The sequence below is a fragment of the Fopius arisanus genome, unplaced genomic scaffold, assembly GCF_000806365.1.
Source record: "Fopius arisanus strain USDA-PBARC FA_bdor unplaced genomic scaffold, ASM80636v1 scaffold00073, whole genome shotgun sequence".
Classification (NCBI taxonomy): Eukaryota; Metazoa; Arthropoda; class Insecta; order Hymenoptera; family Braconidae; genus Fopius; species Fopius arisanus.
The window spans coordinates 627,048-649,824 of record NW_011887812.1 but is presented as its reverse complement, the minus strand read 5'-3'; the positions used below and the strand labels follow the sequence as shown (position 1 = coordinate 649,824).

The 22,777-nt window shown below is 36.4% G+C and overlaps 1 protein-coding gene across 13 annotated transcripts in view; it reads left to right on the top strand.

Moving 5' to 3' along the window:
• Positions 1–22,777, top strand: part of LOC105269697 (poly(A)-specific ribonuclease PARN) — a 72,446-nt gene that overhangs the window by 5,152 nt on the left and 44,517 nt on the right. For 9 of the 13 annotated variants that reach the window (XR_892463.1, XM_011310143.1, XM_011310142.1 and 6 more), the window contains 4 exons: positions 45–463; positions 765–820; positions 913–999; positions 7,632–7,842. Coding sequence is in view for 12 of the 13 variants with exons in the window: in XM_011310143.1 (XP_011308445.1) it covers positions 45–463; positions 765–820; positions 913–999; positions 7,632–7,842 (773 nt within the window). In the remaining variant the exon portion in view is untranslated. Of the gene's footprint in view, positions 1–44; positions 464–764; positions 821–912; positions 1,000–7,631; positions 7,872–9,373; positions 9,584–10,500; positions 10,526–22,565; positions 22,731–22,777 lie in introns of those variants that run through there. The other 4 variants (XM_011310146.1, XM_011310149.1, XM_011310147.1 and 1 more) reach the window with 4 other exon arrangements.

Here is a 22,777-nt window from a genome sequence, read left to right as displayed (position 1 = left end):
CAAAGACATAATTGTATTTCAAGATATTTATTTTTCTTTTTCAGGGAAAATTGATAGTTGGGCATAATATGCTTCTAGATCTATGTCACGTAGTCCACCAATTCTTCGGACCGCTACCAGAAAGTTACTTAGAGTTTAAATCCCTCATCAATGGATTATTTCCAAAATTAATAGACACCAAGGTTTTTTCATCTCTTCCACCGTTTAAAGACCTCATCCCATCATCTATACTCAATCATATATTTGAGAGCGTAACTAAAGAACCATTTTCTATTCCTGAGATTACTCCTATTGAGAATAGAAGTTACGCAACGGTTCAAGGTGCTTATCACGAGGCTGGATTTGATGCTTATGTTACTGGATTGTGTTTCCTGGCTATGACGAATTATTTGGGGTCTCAGCAGAGTACAAAAGTCGATACTGTACTGCCCGATTCACCTTTGCTCCATCCTTTTATCAATAAGTAAGCAAACATTATTTAAATAGAAAGTTGAAATACTCTTCGCACCATAATTTTAGAAATTACATGCAAATATCAAGGATTCCATGGGAAGAAGTCAAAGGACATACCTTAAATTGGAAATATTGTCGTAAAAGTAATAATTATCTGGAGTATAGTTATTCTTTCCCCACTAAAATAAGAATCCTGGCTTATTTTCTGAACCTCATAATTATCCAAATTTTTGCATAAGTGGCTATCGAATTTTACTAAAGTATTTACGATACCGACAAACGCAATTTTAAAGATTTTTACTGGTTTTCAGATTACTTATATTCAGACTAAACGATATTCCTTACATCAATTTAGTTGGGCCAGATCGTAAGTATGAAGAAAAATAATACGAAACTGTTGAGAAATTAATTTTCTCATTTTACATAGTTTGTAATTAATTCAATCGCTCATTTTTACAGCAATTCCCAGTAGGGATCATGTGTTCCACGTGACATTTCCGAGAAATTGGAAACTCAGTAATTTGTCTCAAACTTTCAATCCTTGGGGTAAGTAATAAGTAATCTGTTTCACTAAAAGTGATCATTATCCAGTAGTTTTTTATTTATGAAAAAATGGATGGCATTTCAAAAAATTGAAATGTATGGGTATATTTTGTTTGCCATCAATAAATTGATGGCGAGCTTCCGAATGGTTTTTACAAATTTTTTTTTCCTATTAATTTATATCTATTAAGAATGTATATAGATCCAATTCGAAAAATGAACGAAAACATCTAATTATTGGATTAAAAAATCTTTATTTGTTCATTTCTATAATTTCGCTAAAGCTCGATTTTTACGCGGGTGAAAGTGCGTACAACAATTTGAACTGAAAAATGAAAAAATCTAAATATCTCAAAAAGTTTGTATGGGCAACTATATATATTTAGATTGATAATGACAGGGGACATCGAGACAAAAATTTTCACATAAAAAAAAATGAATTCAGTTAAGTCAATTTTGAGATATTCCACGTAATCATTTTACACTAAAAATTAAATATCTCCGGAACTAATCAGTCGATCATGCTCATTTTCAATACCATCCGTTGCAGTGATAAAAGGACAATCTCGTCCAAATTTGAAGTTGATAGCTCAATTTTTGCGAGGGTGAGAATGCGTACAACAATTTGAACTGAAAAACGAAAAAATCTAAATATCTCGAAAAGTTTGTATGGGCGACTCTATATATTTTGATTGATAATGACAGGGGACATTGAGACAAAAATTTTCATATAAAAAAAAATGAATTCGGTCAAGTCAATTTTGAGATATTCCTCATAATCATTTTACACTAAAAATTGAATATCTCCGGAACTAATCAGTCAATCCTACTCATTTTCAATACAATCCGTTGCAGTGATAAAAGGACCATCTCTTCGAAATGTCAAGTTGATATCTCGATTTTTGCGGGGGTGAGAGTGCGTACAACATTTTTTTTTCAAAAACATAAAAGTGACAATAACTATGATTTTTTCTGAAGTTCATTTTCAAATTTTTTAATGATTCCAATAGAGCCAATCATGGCGAAGAAAATGAAGTAAAAAAAAACTGAATACCTTCATTAGTTTTGGAGATATTTCGAAAAAACGATTTATAAACAAATCACGATTTCTCAAAAACGGCTTGACCGATCTAGCAGAATTTTCATTCCATAGTTAGCCTCAACTCTTACCTACTATTTGACAAAATTTCAAATTTTTTTGAATTTTTTTACCCACCTTTATCATTTCTTAACTAAAAAATCACCCCTGGCCAGGGGGCACCACGCACAGACATTCTCAAAAACTTTTGTATTTTTACATTTCAGACCATTCTACATCGTTTCCAAGCAAAATTAGAATTTTTTTTTCCGGTCGGGATCGGACGATTGCAATGCTTCCATTCGGAAGCAAAAGTCTCTTATATTTAATGAGCGTATATAGGAACTATTCTATGAAACGCTTGAATATTGCTTTGAATTTGGCAGTCTTATTGTGATTCTAGAAGATTAGCTATGCTTATTTAAAATTGACGAAATTTACACAAGACCATTAATTTCTATTTTCCAAGAATTTTTTTTAGCTATCTCTTACCTTTTACCCTTTCTATCTTTACCCTTTTTTACTCTCGGATGGAACAGTACTCGGTCTATTTTCAATTTTTCTAATTTTGTTTGAAAATGATACAGAATGGTGTGAAAGGTAAAATTGAAGTTTCGATACAATGTCTGTATGCAACGGTGTTCAGTGAGTGGTTACCTTTTATTATAAGTAATTAATAACAGGAAAGTTCATCCTGAAATTCCCGCCATTTCATTGGAATATCTTCAGATAACTGTGACCCCCCCCCCCCATTCATCTATTAGTATCTGCAAAAGTTTATTTACACTGCTTCGAAAATATCTTAACAAATACTCAACTTGATTTATTAAAAATTATTATGTCCTGGATTAGTGGACGAGAAACTACGTTACGCTAAAATAAAAACGCCTCAAAAGTAACGTTAAATAAACAAAAAAATTGAGTCGGAGTAATGCACACGGATAATGAGTCCTAGTTCAATTTTTTGTAGTTTTTCCTTGTTAATTTGTATAGTTATTATGTTCTTTGCTGCAAATGAACGTTCAATTTCTAGGATTGAGAATTAAGAGTAAATTTTGCAAATCTCATTTGAGGTCACTACATTCATATATCTGGATAGATGTCGAGAAGCTGCATCATGAAACATTAACTTAATTGATTGAAATAGCTACAGCACAAAACATTAATTTCCATAGAAAAAGTTACAGCATGGACCATAAATCCTTGTTGAACTCGTAAAGTTATTCGACAGTCAGGTTGATTATATAATTCAAAATGGTTTAATGTGGGGATGGGATGATTTTAATAACTTAAGAATAGTTAAAGTTTCCTTATGTTAGTCTTATTCAATACAATTTTCTCAAGGTATGATTTTAGTCGTGTTCTAAGCTCAGGATTTGTTGGTAGAACAGTCCGCTTCAATGGTTTTCAGCCATACTGAGTTTAAATTCAACGACTACATTGCCAATTTATAACCGACGGAATTTCCAAAATGGTTCAGATTCGGAAAGGAAGAAAATCACACGCATAATAGAATACCCAAAAGAACGGTTGGAGTCACGGTAGCTCTCATCGATTTCTAGCACGTTTCAGGGAAAAGAAAAGAGACGAGCGCGAATATTTAAAAATCAGAAATCTTCCGGACGACTGCCTGCGATAAAACACCCAATAGAATCACTGAAAATATTAATGTTACTAGGAAGATGATTTAGCTAACCACCGTAAATCGAAAATATATCTATGTTGGAGCCGTGGCTGTTGTCCGGTTTATTAAAATAACAAAGAACCGTATGATTCTCCTAGTTTTCCGTAACTGAAGTTTAATTTTTGTTCATAAGAGTTCACAGTTTGAATTTGGCCGTTGGTTTCTAGAATAGGGATTGATGATTTGGAAGTTTTGGGAAATTCGAGGTGTGACATGTCATCACGTGATCGAATTATCACTCATTTGTATTCTACACTTTCTGTATTTCTCGGGTTTAATGTATTTCGAGGTATTTGGGACGATTTCGGAATCGCTGAATGGCAGTTGCGAAATCCTTTGTTTGATAGAGGCCGAAATTTGTATTAAATTTATTGGATATAACACCTTCTATTTTAAACTATCAAAGAATGTATCACCCGTTCCTACGTTTTCGAGATATTATATTATTTTTATTTTTGTTAAAAAATCAGTATTCCCTATGCAGTTCTTAGTTGTGAAATTGATATGAGGCATCCCTATTTCAGTCAAAAAAAATTTTTTTTTTTGATTATGATATAAATTAAGTATGTGGGAGAAAGCTCTCTCAGATATCGTAAAACGCGAGGAAAAACAAAACCAAATTGTTTTTCAAAAGTTACGCAACTTACAAAATTGAAGGTGCTTCGGAACATGCAATTGTTTATAGCATTATAAGTCGATAAATATTGGTTGTATTGGAAAAATAATGAAATACTTTTTTATTGCAAAAGAGTGGTATATTCATGTCACAGCTTCATTTTTATGACAAAGTACAATTTAAAATACCTTTTTCAATGAAAAAATATAAAAATTCTAAAAAGAACATGTTTACAGATTTTTATTATTTACCCAGATTTTTGAAAATGTGAAAAAAATATATGTGATAGAGTACTTATTAGAAACTTGATCGTAAAATTTTGAAAGTGTATTTCGACATAGGCCCTGAGATATTAATTATTTAATGAGGCGGCGGAAGATAAAGTGCAGTGGTGAGATTACCGAGCCGAGCAAGTCGTGTCGACAAGTCTGCGACGTTGGGCGAATGTTTTAGGTATCTAGAAAGTTAAAGCACAATTATTTATATTGGAATATATTCTCGGTCTAAATGAAATTTTGAGAAGTATAGAAAAAATGCTCATTCATCAATTTCTAAAATTGCAACTTGTTGATTATTTTGACTCAGTTCTGTGCAATTTGAAAATTTAATAAATTAGCTTTTTTTTGTACTTTTCAAAATTTCATTTAGAAGGAGAATAAATTCAGATAGAAACAATGGCGTATTAACTTTCTAAATACCTACAACATGGACTCAATATCGCAAACTTGTCGACACGACTTGCTCGGCGGGGTAATCTCACCATTGCACTTTACAATTCTCTGACAAGTACTCTAACACATATATTTTTTTCAGATTTTCAAAAACCTGCAAACATGTTCTTTTGCAATTTTTATATTTGTTCATTCAAAAAAGTATTTTAAAATGCACTTTGCTATAAAAGTGAAATGGTGACCTGCGTACATCACTTCTTTGCAATAAAAAAGTAGTCCATTATTTTTTCAATACAACAATTATTTATTGAGTTACAATGGTATAAACAATTGCATGACTCGAAGCACCTCCAATTTTGTATGTTGTATAACTTTTGAAAAAATATAAAAAAAATTGTTCCTTTCGGTTATATACGTTTTTGGACCTCTCCTACACCATATCAAAAATAGCACAAAAGTAGTTTCTGGCCAATTGAAATAGTGTCGAATGCCTCATATAGTATATATATGGTTAAATCAGTTTATAATAATGGTTTAATCCATTTCAATTTTTGTTTTACTTAAGGTATCTACAGGATACCCCAGCCGAATTGCCTACCCTCACTTTACTCTCCCTAACTTATAACTAAATTCCACAGGCTGTCGGCTTGTTTTTCGATGATGAAACATTTTCCATCATCGGTACTCGAATCTGCGCTATTGAGATGCTTTATGGGGCGCGTCATAGGGTCAGTACGCTGATGACGAGCCCAAAGACATTCTCTTCAACTTATTTATATTTTTCATTTGTATAAACAAGTGGTCGATCTTGGTCAGATTTTGTATATTTAAAGCCCAAATCTGATTCCGTAGTAAGGAATACGACGAGATAAAAGACTAAGAAATCAGTTTGACATTTTAAACTAAATAATAAGCTTGAAGAGATAGTTATTTTGAGGCTTCAGTGTCAAACACAGATCATCTCTCCACATGTGCTAAATTAACCGAGTCGGAGGCGAAGATGACAAGCTGGAAGCGGGTGAAATATTTTCCACGGTGTGGCTGTAACAAAAATTTCCAGATGCAAAGCGCGATTTTCCAGCCCGCAACAATCAATATAATTCCCACTAATCTCGCAGTCTTAAGATACAGAAACTACCGTGAAAATTGTCATCACTTTGTCTCGCAAGTTTTTAGGTTGCGAAAAAGTGCATTTCAAAAATGTTCTGAAACGCGGACTGTACGTAAATAATCGCAAAATTTCAGGCACAATAAAGTTTTACCGCAAGACTGTTAATCGATGTATTTATCTCCTTGTTGTGTATTCCTCTTTTCTTTCTTTATTTTCTGTTAACTGAGAAGATACAAATGGGTTTTTTTTTCAAAGAACTTATTATATCAATGATTATTGTTTTTGGTGGGCCTGAACCATACATTTACCCAATTATACATTCGAGACGGAGAGACAGAGCCCGAAAGTGGTATTTCTGTTTTTCTCTTCATTGCATTAATACTCGTAAACTTCGAATCCAAAGAAAATATTCCACGTGTCGGATGGAGCGCCTTCACAATATAAAAATTTCAAAAATGCCATTAATGTGTATTATTACTCGGAAGATTTTAGAATACGAACACACTGGAATTATTTCGCTTTTGCCCACAAGAAAGGGGCCCGTGACGTAGGTGATACAGGAAAACCTGAAAGTCAAAACGTAAAACGAAATGCGCTTTTCAAAGCTCAAAACATTTCTTGGAAATTCAGTAATCATCTGATTTTTTTGGAAAAAGTTAAAGAGGACATGTCTTTCGAAAAATCGTTTTTTTCCGTTTTTTCCGTTTTTTTGTCTTAAACCTAACTATGAAATGAAAAAATAAAACAATCTAATTTTAAAATCGTCACGCCGACTTAGCAAAAATACTGATTAATGTGTATAAAATCTCTGGATATCAACGTACAGAAAACGAGTGTCAATAATGCATAATGTATTGAGCTCTTAAAACAACAAAAATAGAATCTTGAAGTAGGTGAAAAAATGAAGATTTTCATTCTTTCACCCGTTTTGATAAAATAATACGATGCGTGGAACTAGGATTATTCACCAGAGAAGAAAAAACAAATGAAAAAAATATTTATAATTAAATATTTTTTATCATATTTCGAGAAGAGTACAAACTTCAATTTTGTAAAGAAACGCGGTGAATATTGGAAGGATACCTCACATAGAATCAAAATGGACTGTTAAATGTCACTAATTGTGAACTACATATTTTTAACAATTGTGTTATTAACTTGGCGGATCGCTTAAAATTAATATCTGAATCTGTCACCCTTCAACAATTTTCTCTCCTGTTCATCATTATTCAGTTTTAATCATTGGAGTGGCTTCCGCGACAATTTGCAACCCAAATTTGTAAATATTTTAAATTAACGAGATAAAATTCAAACCATAGAAATTAATATTATGCAGATAATATTTAAAAAAACACATCTTTCAAAAGTGTTACACTTTCCGTTTACAACCTATAATAATATATGACAACCACATCACAGTTTCATTATAGGGTTTTTTCTGAAAAAGCCTATAATTTTATTTAATTTTTCCTCAGGTGGTGTCTACGTATCCTGGCTATCAGATACAACAGCTTACGTGGGTTTAAATCGTCGTGAACAAGCTCCCGGACTCAGGAAGAAAGTCAAGAAAAACGGCCACCTTGGTGACTGTCAGATTCAGACGTATACCAGGCATCAGGCATCAGTTGAGTTAATCAAAGATAATAATACGGAGGTCGATCGTAAACGGAAGCAACCACCAACGGAGTAAGTCAATCAATCTGAATTTTATTAATGTAAGTACTTGAATAGAAAAAAGACTTGATCCTTCTCCCTTCCACCTTCTCACTCTCCACGATCACGCATCATTTATCAATTTCACTTACTTTTTGTTATTTTACTTTTTGTAGTCAAGAAAATTTCTTATCGAAAATAGTTCTTATTAATTACGTTTATCTTAAGAATCATGAAATTAGGTATGATAATCTTTTTACAATTTCTGTAGAAACTGTCGTTATTTATTGGTAAAACAATTATCAAATCAATCAGTTACGTCGACTTGAGTCAATCTTGAAGTTTTCATTAATTATGAATTCACTTCGGGAAGGAATTTTGCGTCAGCAAATTGAATTTTTGCTTTTACTTTTCATTTTTTAACATTGTAACTTTTTTTTTGACAGACCGTCAGAATTTTCAATTAAAATACGCTTCATCGCGACAATTCCATTACAACGTAAATGCACTGTTCTGATTATGTATTAATGGGCAGAAATTCATTTTAATCCATTTTGTTGGTCGAGAAATTGTCGTTGAGGTAAATCGATTGGATCGGAATTTTCTAAATGCGGTACGTGACTAAAAATCAATGTCTTCTTCCTTCGTTTTGTCGTGTTTTCCCTTTTAAGAAAATGGCAATTGAAAAGTGTACGGGCAACTAGGTTCTACCTGTCTCAACGTCTCTGTTGAAAATCATGATAATAAGTTCACCACTATTTGTTAGCTTGGGGTTATATCCCCTCTTATTTCCTATACATGTACCAGCATTTGCATAGTAGAAATGGCGAGGAGTTAATGCTCTTACTCTGCCTCGTTACAGGTGGTTTTTTATTTCCACCCGTTTTTATCTGTATCTCTTTGTATATTTGATTTTGAGCAAGGTAAAAATGAGGTTTTCATGGATTTCGATTTAGTGGTCAAATGGCAATGCATTCACTTAGGTTTAACACAAATTGAACTGTCGACACTAGTGTAGTTTCAAGTGACTTCTTTATAGTGTTGCTGAGGCGGTTTGTTAGATCTCTTCTTAAGATATTCAGGGTACTAGCTAACACTTGTACCAACATTTTTTATTCAAGTTTTTTTTTTACTTTATTTCTTTGAGAGAAGGCAGTTTTTTTCGAGGTGTCAGGGTAATAATAGTACAAGTGTCTTCCAAGTGTTTATCCAATTTGTTTTAATGATTTAGAGTTCTATATTAAATTTTGTTTTGCAGAAGGATTTGTCAGAGGACTAATTATTAATATGGTAAATAAATAATATAGAAGCCGATCTCACAGCCACAAAATAATATTTTTATTTAGTGAAAAAGTGAAATATGGACATCAGATTCCGTGGATGAAGCCGTGTGGAGAATTGTGAAATCGTTGCGATTTATTCGCGCCATCTCAAATCAAGAGAAAATTAATAATTACATTCTTTTTTTTTTACTTCTCAAACACAACACAATATTGTTTGAAATATTTCAAAATCTATCGAGCTCTGGATGTACTACAATTCTATTTTTTCTTGTTTTTTTTAGAGGATTTCTCAAACCACGCTGGCAATCGACTTGATTTTTACTCAAAAATTATTAATCGGATATTCCACATGTGTCTCAAGTTTCATGACTCTGGCTGCATTTTTTCTTTCATTTTTACACCTCAACAATTGTTGGTATATGGAATGACCTCTTTTTGAAACGTCATAACAAATTAGTCGTATTCGTTAACAGTCTTAAAGTTGGCACACTGTTTCTCAATAGTTTGAAGATCCCACGAGAAAAACATTGAAAAATTGACTGTATTTTTTTTAAACCCTTCACCATATCCGATTATCCTTAAGCTCCTTTTCAGTTGAAAACATTAATTGAATGTCTCATTTAAAGAAGAGCTGTCATGTTGAAAGATAGGATCGATTTCTCAATAGAAGCTTTAACCTCCAAATGCGGCGTGAAAATTGGACATCAAATACATTAAATATTCAAATTAAATGAAAATCTAGCGAAGTTATCGGTTGAATTTTAAACATTTTCGAAATTTTTGGACCTGGAAATCCACAATTCCTTAAATATCCAAAAAATCGCGTAATCTGTCAAAAAAAATTTCATGACATTTTATCGTTTATAAAAATTTCAAGTTTCGTTTTCAGAGATAAGTGGTTCCTGTATTGGAAATGACTGTACCGAACAATAAATTTCTAATATTTGAAACTTATTGTCTTGGGACCAGTCATTTTTATTCAATTATCTTTACCGTGCCAACTCAGCTGGTCTATGCAGCCAACGCGGCTTTAAAATATTCTTATTTTCAAATATGATGGATTTTTGGTAAGGGCAAATGCACAGATGACCATTCGCCATGCTCTCGATTTTGTTGAGTATTGAGTATGTTTTAAAATTTTATTAGATATGAGTCTGCGCCAAATTTCAACTATTGAACTCAATTATTTCTTGACAACCACACAATTTACGGTCTTCTCTAGTCATTTTTCGGATCGTTTTTAAGCACAGAAATACGTTCCATATGAAAAATGCTTGATATTTTTTGGAACTCTTTGGAAAAATAAAATAAAAATTATTTGTCAACTCTTTCCACCTGAATATGCACGCTTAACACTAGAATCGTGCATTTTTTCTTATTGACAAACTGTCTTCTGTTTTTTTTTCAGAAAGCTGTGATTTTGTTTACCCAAAAAACAATATCCAAAGGTGCAGACGAATTGAGCTTTATTTGTTATTACAAATTGATGCAATTCCATCTCGCAGCCATAAAATAATATTTCTATTTAGTGAATACTCTCACTTTAAGGTACTAGGCACATCTGCACTTATCATTAAGCCTTCCGGATCAGGAAATCGATTTGAAGAAATAGTAATTTATATCATAAGGGGTGAAAAGTGGATAGACAAATAGATAGATATATATTTATTCATTGATGCTACTTTACAGTTTTATATCGCTCTTGGTGCCACCTCTTTCTTACAAACTACATGTATACTTATGCCATGTGTATAATTGGTTACATTTGACTAGTATGACATTTTTTTTTCTTTCATATATTGTCTTTTTCTTTGACATTTTCAAAATTTTGAGTTCTGATTGCAGCCTTCATTCTTTCGTTCTCTGGTCTGATCCTATCGCGTCTAGTTTCCCTGTCGGTGTGTCTCATTTCATTTGAGTTCCTCTAGGCCTCCGAGAATTTCGCTATGTTTGCTCATCATCTGTATAATTTTACGTCCACTTTGCTTCCTAGTGGTTCTATTTATTTTTTCCTCCATGTTGTTCAGGCTTTTTTTTTAAAATATGTTCCGGCTCTTTCTGCCCTGTTCTGGTTAATTGGCCCTATCTTACCCTATGCATGCGGTTGTGTATCGTATTCACTCTCCTACAGAACATAGGAGTGACATCGGAAACCACAGCAAAAACCATGTCAGTACAGGCGGTTGCTCTATTAGCAACCTCCCGTTCATCGGTGCCTGTTGAAAAATTCGATTCAACGGCCAATCGAACTCAATTGTCTAGGCTCGTTCCCTTCTCCATTGCCTCTACCAGTGTCTCTGTATATGCACCACATACCTTGCATCTGTCATTCATGAAGTCTTTTTTCCCTTCTGTTATTTGGTTGCCACATCTCCACCCGGCCCAAACCTCCCTCTGCCATGTTTTAGGTTTTTTCCTATACCAGTAGCTTTCTACCTCTACTCTATCTTTCACTTTTGTGTAGTAGGTGCAATATCTTGATTTATCAGTCATGGCCCAGTCTTTCTGTATTTTTTGATCTTTCGCCGCCTCCTCAAGTTCTGTAAGCTTCTGTTGGATCTTTCCTATAGGTTTGCTTTCTTCGATCATGTCCAGTCTTTTACTTTTTCTAATGCTGCCTTAAGCGTTTTCCCCCACCTTGTTGGTTTATTGTTTCGGATGTGTCTGATTTCTTCTCTGAGGCATTTTCTTGACCATCTGGCCTCTCTCATGAGGCAAAGTTTTATAAGTTATGCATCGGCTCTTTTTTTAGTTTCCATTCCTAAGATTCTCCTATCTGCCTCCAGTCTTCATATATAATCTGGCGTTTATAGCCAGTTCCATGTTCGTTTTCACAAATTTAGCTCTTTTACTCTTTCCATTATTTCGCTTCTTTCCTAGCCAGATAATTCCATTCCGTACAATACTGTTGCCTTTACTGTCGCATCCATGAAGTGTAGTTTCCTTTTTGTGATCTTTGCTCTTTTTGTCTCTCCCCACGTTTTGTTGATCACCTGCTACGTTTTTCCAGCTGTTTTCCCTATGTGATTGGTGTAGATATTTCTCTGTGTAAACCAAAAGCGTAGGTATTTAAATTCTTTAATCACGTCTATTTCTTTTCCTTTATATCATTATTCTTCGGCCTTATTTTTCCCTCCGTTCCTGAATAGCATGATCTCTGTTTTCTCCACACTGACCTCTACCTGATTTCGTTTACTCATCTTTCTAGATTGTTTAGTATCTTTAGTAAGCCCTCTCCGTTTTCCGAGATTATTGCTGCATCGTCTGCGTAGAAGAGAGCGAATGTCTTTGTGAATGAAGCTGGACCTATGCCGGTGCTCAGGACGATCAAAAGAGTGAGACACGAGAAGGGGGAGGCCCTTCTCGTGTCTCACTCTTTTGATCGTCCTGAAAGAGTCGGTCTCTTCTCACACTAGATCTTGATTTTTCGCGACGTTGTCCATTTCTTCTCTAATTTCCAAAAATTTCCCGTTTATTCTCATCTTAACTACTTTTTTCCACAGCCTTTCTCTGTCACTTTCTCGAATATTGCCTTGAGATCAATGAAAGCTATCTATACCTTACCGTCTTTTCATTACAGCTTGTTTTCTACCAGCGTATTCAACGTGAACACTTGGTCTATCGTGCCTGTCGCTGGTCTAAATCCTGCTTGCACTTCTGATAATATTCTATGGCGTTCCAGTCTCTCACTTAGTCTATTAGCCATCACTGTCGCTAATATTCTGTACCTAATGTCTAACAATCAGATTCTCCTGTAATTGCTTACTATGTTGTCGTCTCCTTTCAATTTGTATATTAGGAATATTATTGTTTTCTTCTATCGGTTTATTGAACTCTCTTCACTCCATGTCTTGTATTAACTGGATTAATTCTAGCCTTCCTTCTTTCGGCATTCCTATTAGGAATTCAGCTATTCTGTCTTCTCCTGCCGCCTTGTCCTCTTTTAGCTTTCTCATCACAGCTACTATTTCTGCTTGCCTCAGGAGAGGCACTTAGTCCTTGCTCTTGATCGTCGTCTGGGTTATCGCCTTTGTTTTCCTTATCTCGTTCGTCCGTTTCTATTGCTCTTTTGATTGTTTCTCTTGGTTCCTCCCTTGTCTGCTCGGGTCACCACTCCGATAGGTTTTTACTTGCTGCCACCTGTCTTTGTCTCTCATCTAGCCATTCCTTTATTAGCCTGTCTCTTAGCTCCACTAGTTTTGCGATCTAAGTATTGTTCGTACCTCTTGCAATCTCTGATTTTTCTAAATTGATGTAGACCTTTAAACGTTTTTCTACTCATTATTCTGTATTGTCCCATATCCATTGTCCCATGTTCCTTAGTTCATTGCTTGACTTCCTCCTGTTGTCATCACCATTTTCTTACCTGCCTTTCCTGTTATTCTTATGATCGGTTCTCATTTCCCCTCCAATGTATCTGTGGGTTCCGTGCCTTTACCCTTCAGTTCTTCCGATTCCTTCCAGAAATTTTCAACCTTTCCATTTTAACCTTTTCTGTTTCCTGCTCTCTCTTTGGTTTTTCCCATCGTTCCTTCTTCCATACCCCGTTTTATTCTGTAGAAAACGTTACAAAAGACGTCACTTTCATTCCTCTCAACCATTCTGAAATCGTTCCTCGTTCCCCTGGCTTGGTTATGATGTAGTCGAGCAAACTGCCCTCATCTTCTTCTCTCCGTATATATCGAAGTTGCCTTGAATCCTCTGTGCCGCACTCCGTTATTTGTTGATTTTTCCCAATTCTTGCTTTGTTTTCTTGCGAGTATCACCTTCCGCTTCTTTACCGTCCAGCTCCTTCAATTCGTCGTCTGATTTTCTGAAAGGATTTTTCACATTTTGGTAATGGTTACCATAGTCTGTAATTAACGTGTAATTATCCTCCTTAATGTCTGTACTGTTGACCTCTCATGTTATGCCATACGTCGGCTCCTTTTGTTTCCATTGCTCCTTCATGTTCTTTGTTACTCCTGGACGCTACCCTTCTCCTGCCCTGCCTCTCTTGCCAGTTTTAGGTTCTAGTTTTTCCAACTCATAGCTCTTGTTTAACTTCCCCATCATCTTTTTTATTTTCTTCTTGTCGACAAATGTTTCCTGAAATGCGACTATTTTGGCATCTTTCCACATTTTTTCACTTTTCATTATACTCCTCCAACGTTTCGCATTCCAGTGCAGTATTGTTACTTCATTGATCTTGTAGCTTTCTTCTTCCTTCTCCTCGTCTTCGAAATGGCTATTATTCTGTTTTCCATTCGTTCTCTGCCGCTTGTTGTGCCTGTGGTTATGTGTTTCTCTCCAGCACCAGGTTGCCTTCCACTTCGTTCCAGATTAGCCATCTTTCGTCAAGATGAATTTCCTTGATAGCCTGTGCTTACCTTCTTTCCCCTTCTCTTTCAGTTTTCTGCCTCCTTTTCTAGCCAATCCTGTACTTTTTTTTGCCTTGTCGTGTAGTCGTTCGTTATCCAAACACCCCAATTCAGTTTATTCAGCAAACCCTTTTTCTCCATTATCTTTGTTTTCAAGGTCCATTCCTTCAGCTCAATTCTCCATTCAGCGTCCACGAGTCTTTGCAGTTCCCTAGTTCTTACCTTTACTCTTACAGTTTCCATCAATCATTTCTCTAGTATTTCTTTTCCTATCTCCCTCCGTGATTAGCGTCAATTCTTTGATGTTTTGTCATTTCCCACTTTTCCTGTGGGGTGGCTCATTTTTTTCCAGTCCTTTCCTCCCCTCCGTCTCTTTTTTCGGCATCTCTTTACAATTTGTGCGATCTTCACAGTCCCCTTTAATCTTCTCGCTTCGTCTCTTGATCTTCCCCCCTTATCTTTTTTCTTACGTATCTGCCATCTTGTCTTTCCATCTCCCTCTACATCTCCCTTCCCCATTTTTCCATAGCAGTGGTCACCTCCCTTGCTACATCGTCGAAAAGTTTCTTAGCTAAGTCCTTAGTGACTGTACCATCTTGATCTCTGCGTGTTTCTGGATTGAATTCCGCTGCCTTCTCACATCTCTTCTTTGTTTCTTTGTCTCTGCTTCTACTTGCCTCCCCCATTAAGTCTTGTTTGGAGGTCTTTCCCTTTCTTTCGTCGGTCTCTGTGGGTTCGTATCTCTGGGAGCTTTCCTCTATTTCTTCCTCCACTCCCCAGTTTCTTCTACATCTTTTCTGTCCCTGCTTCTATTTTACCTCTTTCCTTTTTTTTTCTTTCTCAGTTTTCTCTTTCCTTTCTTCTTTCGAAGTGATTAATAAATTAAGAACGTTTTCAAGGCACCATGGGGCAATTTTTGAAAATCCCGGCGAATTGTCCGCTACTGTATGTATTGCAGACGTGCCCGTTCCCGACGATCTTCCCTGACACTGGCCTATTTCTCTGTATCTCTCAAGCTAATAAAAAATGAGCATGCGGTTCCGTTAGCTAAGGTTCGCTTGTTCCAGGTTGTCTATCACACGACTTACACCCTTTCATAACACTCGACTCCCCCTCACCCATACCACTTCTCCGAAAGAGCCCCCCATTTTTCCAGGTCGAGCATCCTCCGAATTGAGCCCATACCCTGTTCTTCAGGCTCACGTATTTTAAACTGGAGCCCGAGCATTCTCGGGGACTATTTTCCAGGTCTGTGGACCTCCTGACCTGTTTGGTGACATACATTTGATTCTGGGTCTTTTACTTTTGTTTTGAAATCTTCGATGTTTTTTGTTGCGTGAATGGAAACTTTGTAATCGTTCAATCTGGACACTATATAATTTTCATTGGAAATGATGCAGAATGGTCTCAAACGTAAACATATTCAGTTACCTATCGTGCCCCCCCCCCCTCCCCTCCCCATCTCATCCTATGACACTTCTGGCTCATTTCGTAGGAGCTACTGCTTACGCGATTCATTATAATAAAATTATTTTTTTATAAATTATGATTAATTTTATTTTTTTTTTTTATCGAAATCGAGGTTTTTTGTATTTCAGGGTTTCTGTTGTCGAGTATTCGAGGTTTTACTTTTCCATTTAAATCGAAATTTTTACGACAGGTCCCGATTGACATTTGTCGAAATTCATCAACCCGTTCTTCCCTTGGGCTAATTTTCCGGAGCAGACTGGCGATAATTAGTAAATCTTAATTGTCTTCTACTTCAGAAATACTTCTAATTATGACAAACCGATTCTATCCCCTCTCGACTATAACCAACAGGTTATTAGCAAAATTTCTGATTCTACTATAACTAGCAGGTTGCTCACAAATGACTCTATTATAGCCAATAGGCTACTTTCAAATGACTCGACTACAGTTAACAGGCTATTCATAAAAGTATTATGCAACTCCGATTGAGTGCTGCAAAATTGATCGGATTCCAGAAAAGCCTACATGTAATACATTGCGAGGATTCTCTCCTCTTCCTCCCATAATTTATAACAAGGGATACTTATCCCATAATTTATCCTTCATCCTCTTCCTCCCATAATTTATCCGCTCGATGAGCGTTCAGTTAACAATACTTACTTTACCTTTAACATTTAATTATTATTCCTTATTTCGGTTCCTCATAACTTATCACTCTATCATTATCGTCGGCAGTATATATGATACTATCGTCAGTCAATGCCAATGAGTACGTCTTGCTCCCAGAATTAAGGTCAAAAGAGTCAATCACATGAAGCGTAATTAATTTTTTTCAACCAGATTTTTTATTTATTTAAAAGTAAGTATTCACAATATATATACGTTTGGCGGCACGAGGTGTGATGAGTCGAGACCTACCACCCCGAGCGCAGCCATACTTCACACTCTCCGTAAACCGAGAGGGAGCGGGGCCAAGCGTGGGAGTTAGGGAGAGCAGCGATTCAATTTACGCTTAATGATTGTTAATCTTGTTGAATGGTTACATTTTTGGTTCCTTATCTTTGTCACGGTCCGCGAAAACAGTCATTTTTGAGCAATTATGAAAATGTAACTGGATCGCCTGATTAGTGTACAACGGAAAATTCCTCAACTATAGAGATGTTGTTAGCACCTCAGCGACGTGATGTGTAGACGTTAAAGCTGGCGAAACATCCGTGCTGCCAGCTTACGCCTTCTTCGCAGCTGGTAGTTGGGAAATTCCATGTGAAGTCGAGGGATATTGAAATTCAGTTTTTGCAGAAGTTGACGGAAGTTCAAGGGTTGCTCTGGCCTGATTTTTTATTCTCTGAGCTGTTGACTTATCGACGTATCCTTCTGCGATTTTGGAACTTTTCTAACCTCCCAATTTCTTCAAAGTCATAAAATCTAGACCAGAATCGGCTGCGATGGTGGCTCCTGTACGCCGAAAAATCACTCAAGGAATCGTTCAAATGTGTGTGAATCCAACCATCTGGCTAACCATTCTTTTTGTGTGAACTACGTTTTTGCGACGTTTCGGCGATGCCTTGAAAGGATTCATCATCAGTCTCGGGAATTACATGAGAGCAAAAATCCTTAAATTTTGATTTCCGGTGAACCTCATCGTCGCTGTCTGCAGCTATTGTTTTTCCCCCAATATCTTTACTTACTCGACAGTTAATTATTATTTCTCAATAGAAAATGCTTATTGCGACCGATATTCGTTGACAATAGACACTGATATAATTCATTGACGTCGGCAATCGGTGGCATGTGCGTTCGGCGACAACGTCCTGATAACTAAGTAAAGGAGACACGCTTAGGCTGATAAGCGATACATTGAACGGGCCCACGCCGATAAGTAATACGGACGATAAATGCCACCTATCGGTCCGAAAATAGACCCATAAGTGGAGTTTTTCGGGCCTCTGTGACAACAGAATAATACAGAAAAGAAAGGTTATCTTGTATTTAAATTGATTAAACACTCTAGCCTGTACATGATCTCGATTTATATTATATTCTTAAAAAATGTTTTCCTTCTCGTATACCCTTTCGGGTCTTCATGAATTGTTTCCTTCCCACTCCATAAACACCCTGTATCGCATTTGCCGAAAGGGAAGGAAAAACCTCGTTGAAGGTTTATTCTCGTATACTGAATATTACCAAAGAAGTAACTTCGGTTTTGTTCGGCTCGACTGGTGGGGAACACGGCCACAAGTGGGGATTTCGGAGAGAGGGGGTTACGGCCGAGGTTACTCCTCGGACAATATTCACTATAGGGAATATTGAAGAAGAATTTATATTATATTACATTTAATTTATTTTATATTTAATATTAAAGAAGTAACTTCGGTTTTGTTCGGCTCGACTGGTGGTTTGGTAATAATCAGTATAGTTTGCCTGATTAAGCATCTTATAGGTCTTAGTTGTAAAAGATGTGTTTCGTACGGGAGTTTGTGCTTATACACGAATGGTAGATTATGAATTTTGAGATTCGCTAGACCCTTAGTCTAAAAATGTTCAGCCAGTGTTTTTATATATTGCGCCACCATTTCTAGCCCTGACTTCTTATGCACGACAGCGATTCTGGCCTGTTTATTTTCTCTTAGTATAAACCTCAAACATTTGTTTTCAAAGCCCTGTAGTCTCTTGATTGTAGTGGGCGCTGCATGGTACCAGACCTCTGTGGCATAGCTGAACGTGGGTCTTATTATCATCTTGTAGATGAGCATTTTGTTGTATTTGGAGACGTAAGAATTCTTGATCATCAATGGATATAGTTTTTGGAGCACTATTCGTGCTTTTTGAAGACCTTTATATGCGTCCTGTTGGTTAGATGAGAGCCATGGTGTACTCCTAGGTATTTAACTGACCTACGCGTCGTTGCTTCGTGGCCATAGACTTTTATTGGTTGTAGGATTTTACTGTCTTTTTTGTTTTTTTCGCTAAATATAATTTGCCTTTGTGGCATTGAGAGAGATTTTCCAGTGAGTGCAGAATCTCTCAAGGATGCTCGTATGGATCTGAATTTATTTGGTTGCTATAATTGCACTGTGTGATACACTGCAGTCGGTACACTGCCATATCATCCGCGGAGAGAGCTGCTTCAGTTTTCGGGAACATTGGGGTATCGTTTAAGTAGGTGTTGAAGAGTTTGGGGCCAAGGACTGCGCCTTGGGCTACACCTGTTCTGACTTTTCTTTTTGTGAACGATTCACCATTGACTGGTATTGTCAAGTATCTCCCTCTAATATATGAGTTAACAAACTTAATCAGAGCACTTGGGTAGTTGAATTTAATCATTTTTGCTGACATTACGTCTACCCAGACCCCGTCGAACGCCTTTTCAATATGTAATAAGAGCATCACAGTCACCTTATCAGGATTAAAACCTATGCTTGTCTTTTACTATTCTAGCTACTTGTTGGACCGTACCTGTATCTTTTTCTGTAGTAATACTGGTTATTTATTATAATTTTGTTGTCCTTTTCGTATTTCTCAAGTTTCTTGTGTATCGCTTTCTCTACTATTTTTCCCCTATTTGGGAGCAGGCTGATAGGCCTATAACTGCTGGGGTGCTCTTTTTCTTTTCCAGACTTATGAATGGGAAAAATATTTCCAGCCTCCAGTGCCTGCAGAAGTGGGATAATTTTATCCACGCGTTTATTATGTTAGTGCGTTGATTCAGCGCTTTTCTAGTGACTCTTTTGAATGTTATGTTTCGAATTTTGTTCCTGCCGGACGTTTTTTTCCCCGGTAGTCTCCCAGTCCTCTGCCCTACAGGAATTAACATAGTTGGACACCTCAGTGGTTATTGCGTTGTGTTCGGTCGTATTATTATTTAAGTTAATATTGTGGATCCTTTCAAATTCTGAAGCTAGTATATTTGCCTTCTCCACATTTGTATTGGCTTCTGATTGGCCGTTGTTTAGCATTGGTATTGGGACATGATCTTTCTTGAATATTTTAGTCATTCTCCAAAGGGAGTTGTCTCTTATGCCCAGCAGGGTGACCAGACGGCGATTTTTGCCAAACATTTTTATTGATTTTTCCAGAGTCGGGTGGATCATAATAAGCTCTGAATGAAATATCAATTATGTGGTTCGAAAAGTGTTAATTCTTTGTGTGATTGACTTCACTCGATTAACTGTGACTGTAACAAATCACAAAAACATTTTGAAAAAAACCGCTGTCTGGTAACTGTGATGTCCAGACTCTTTAGATTTTTTTCCCATTCCTTGTTTCCATGATTGCTTATCAGGCTGTTAATCTTGTTGATTTTTTCCGTGAATTTTTTTCTGTGGTCTTGTCTGCCAGACACGTTTTGTTTTTTTTTCTTTTAATGGCCTCTAGTATATATTGAAGAAGACTATCCAATATTTTTTTCATCGTTTTGATCAGGATAGATTTGTTCTTCGTGTTTGTGAATTTTTCTGAACTGTTGAGTCTATTCTATCACATACTTGCACTCTTTTATCCAGTAGATTGTAAAGGTTTTTCCAATCTGTTTTGCCATAGTCATAGTCCATTCTCTTGTCTTCCAATCTTTGTTGTCTCCCACGGTGAATATTATTGGGTTATGGTCCGATGACAGCTGAGTTAGCGTGTTAATCGGTGAAATTGTAGTAATGTTTTTATGTAACACGTGGTTAATGGTTGAGGGGGTTATTGTCATTTTCTGAGAAATGCGTCGGTTCGTTGGTGAATCTGTACTTTGGAGTGAGTGGTTGTGGAAGAGAATGCCTCTTGTATTACTATTGGTATTGTTCCCGGCTTGATGTTTGGCATTTAAGTTTCCCGCTAACAAGACTTTATCCCCAATGCTCATGAGCAGCTCGAGTTCTATATCCGTGAACACTAGGAAAGGGCTCATATACGCCGCAATAATATATTTTTTACTTGTCAATTGAACATATCTGTTGTCTGCTATGAGATTTTTATTCATTTTTATCCTTTCGTGCGGGATTGAGTTTTTAATGTAAATAGCAATCCCTCTAGTACCTTCCTTCTTATATTGGTATAGTTTTTAGTCTTTGGTATTTTCGCTAACTAACGTTTCGTTGATCATCATTATGTCAACGTTTTGGTTATTTAGGAAGTGAATGAGCTCTGCCATTTTGCTTTTCATACTATTTGCGTTCCAGCTAGATATGATTAGGTTATCCATTATTATTATTGTTGTTGTTCATTTCTTGACAGAACTCAAGAAATACTTGGAACTGTTAGCCTTGAGAAGTCTAAGAGGTAATTTGTTTTCTAAGGTATTGCTTTTAGCATTTTCGTAATGTCAAAGATTCTGTTGAGTTGCTCTATCTCATTCGTGAGTTCCAAGAATTCTGAGAGCGTTCTCTTAGTTTTATTCATGTTATTATTGGGTGTTTGGTACGTGGGAGACGTTTGCTGGTCGCCTGTATTATTCCCTACAATTGCTCTATATGTAACATTATTAGTTCTAATTATGATAGGGTTATTGTTACTTGATTGTGTTGGTAGCTTCCATGGGACCTCATTGTTGGTTTGGGCGAGTCTCGTGAAGCCTCTGTGTCCTAAGGCTACTCCCATTCGTGGTTTCATGTGTGAGCAATGCCCGGTGTCGTTGATGCTGGCTATGTCTGCAGATCTGGTTGGTCTGGTGTCTTTCTGGCTGTTTTTCCTACTGTCTAGTGTTTGCAATCTGCTTTGGTAGTGTTTGCAGATTACACATTTGGCAGGTTTTCCAGTAGTTTTACAGTCTTCAATTAGGTGATTCTCGGCCCATTTGAGGAAGGCCGGTTCCGCAAAGCAGTTGACTGTGGCATGGCCCCACTTTTGACATCTTCTGCATTGACTGATTCTCCTTTTGTTGACATAGGGTTCCCAGTATATTGTCATGTTCCCCAGATAGATGAGTTTCCCATGTAGGACCAGGGGGGTGGTCGTTTCATTTTTAGTATTTTACTTACTTTGGGTTTTGTTATTGGGATTGCATTCTCCTTATCGGAGTTCTCTGTTTCAATTTCCATTCCTGATTTGTCGAGTATTTGGTATCGATTTGTTAGTTCCATTCCGTTTCCATTTGAGCCTTTTTTTCTTTTTGTGCTGCATCATTGGTGAAGTTTCGCAGATTTTCCTTTTTCGGTTGTCGTTCGTAATTATTTGTGCGAAGTCCCCTTCATATTGTATCCCTGCCGGGATTCCGATGTTCGGTGTTGTTAGGTTAGTTTTGCTGATTTTGAGGTTTCGATGCGCTTATTGCAATAAGGGTCCCTGTGTTTATTTGTATGTCAAGTTTTGCGTTTTTACTTGCTACTAATTCGATTTTTTCTCCAATTTTACTCTATTTTATTCGTGTTTTTAGCATTCAAGTGCCTAGGCACACTCTGTGCACGTGTCGGTACCAGCAGGGCAGTCGACACACAAGCTAGTCGAGCACTCTAACCGCACGACCGTCGGTTATTTATGCTTATAATACTGGGCATTTTTTTATTTTCACCATGAGGTTTTAAGCGACTTTTTTTGCATTCTAGGATCTAGGGAGTCGCCATAACAGGAGACATTTTCTGACACTGATTAAAATCTATGTAATAATTAGCTTAAAGTTATTTCATTGATCCGTATTTTAATAAGGGTTTGGTATCTGCAGGAAAAGTGAGAAGAGAGAGAAAGGGAAGAAACTATGCGATCTCTCCCATCCGTCGCCCTGCGTTCAAAGTGATCTGATGTAACATATTACACGTGCCTTCTTATTAATGAATTTATTGTGGAACAAGTGACCAAGAGTTTTGTACCTTTTTCGGGCTTTCTCGACTTTGAATTCTGTGTTTTGAACACCTAATCAAGGAATCTAAATGTACT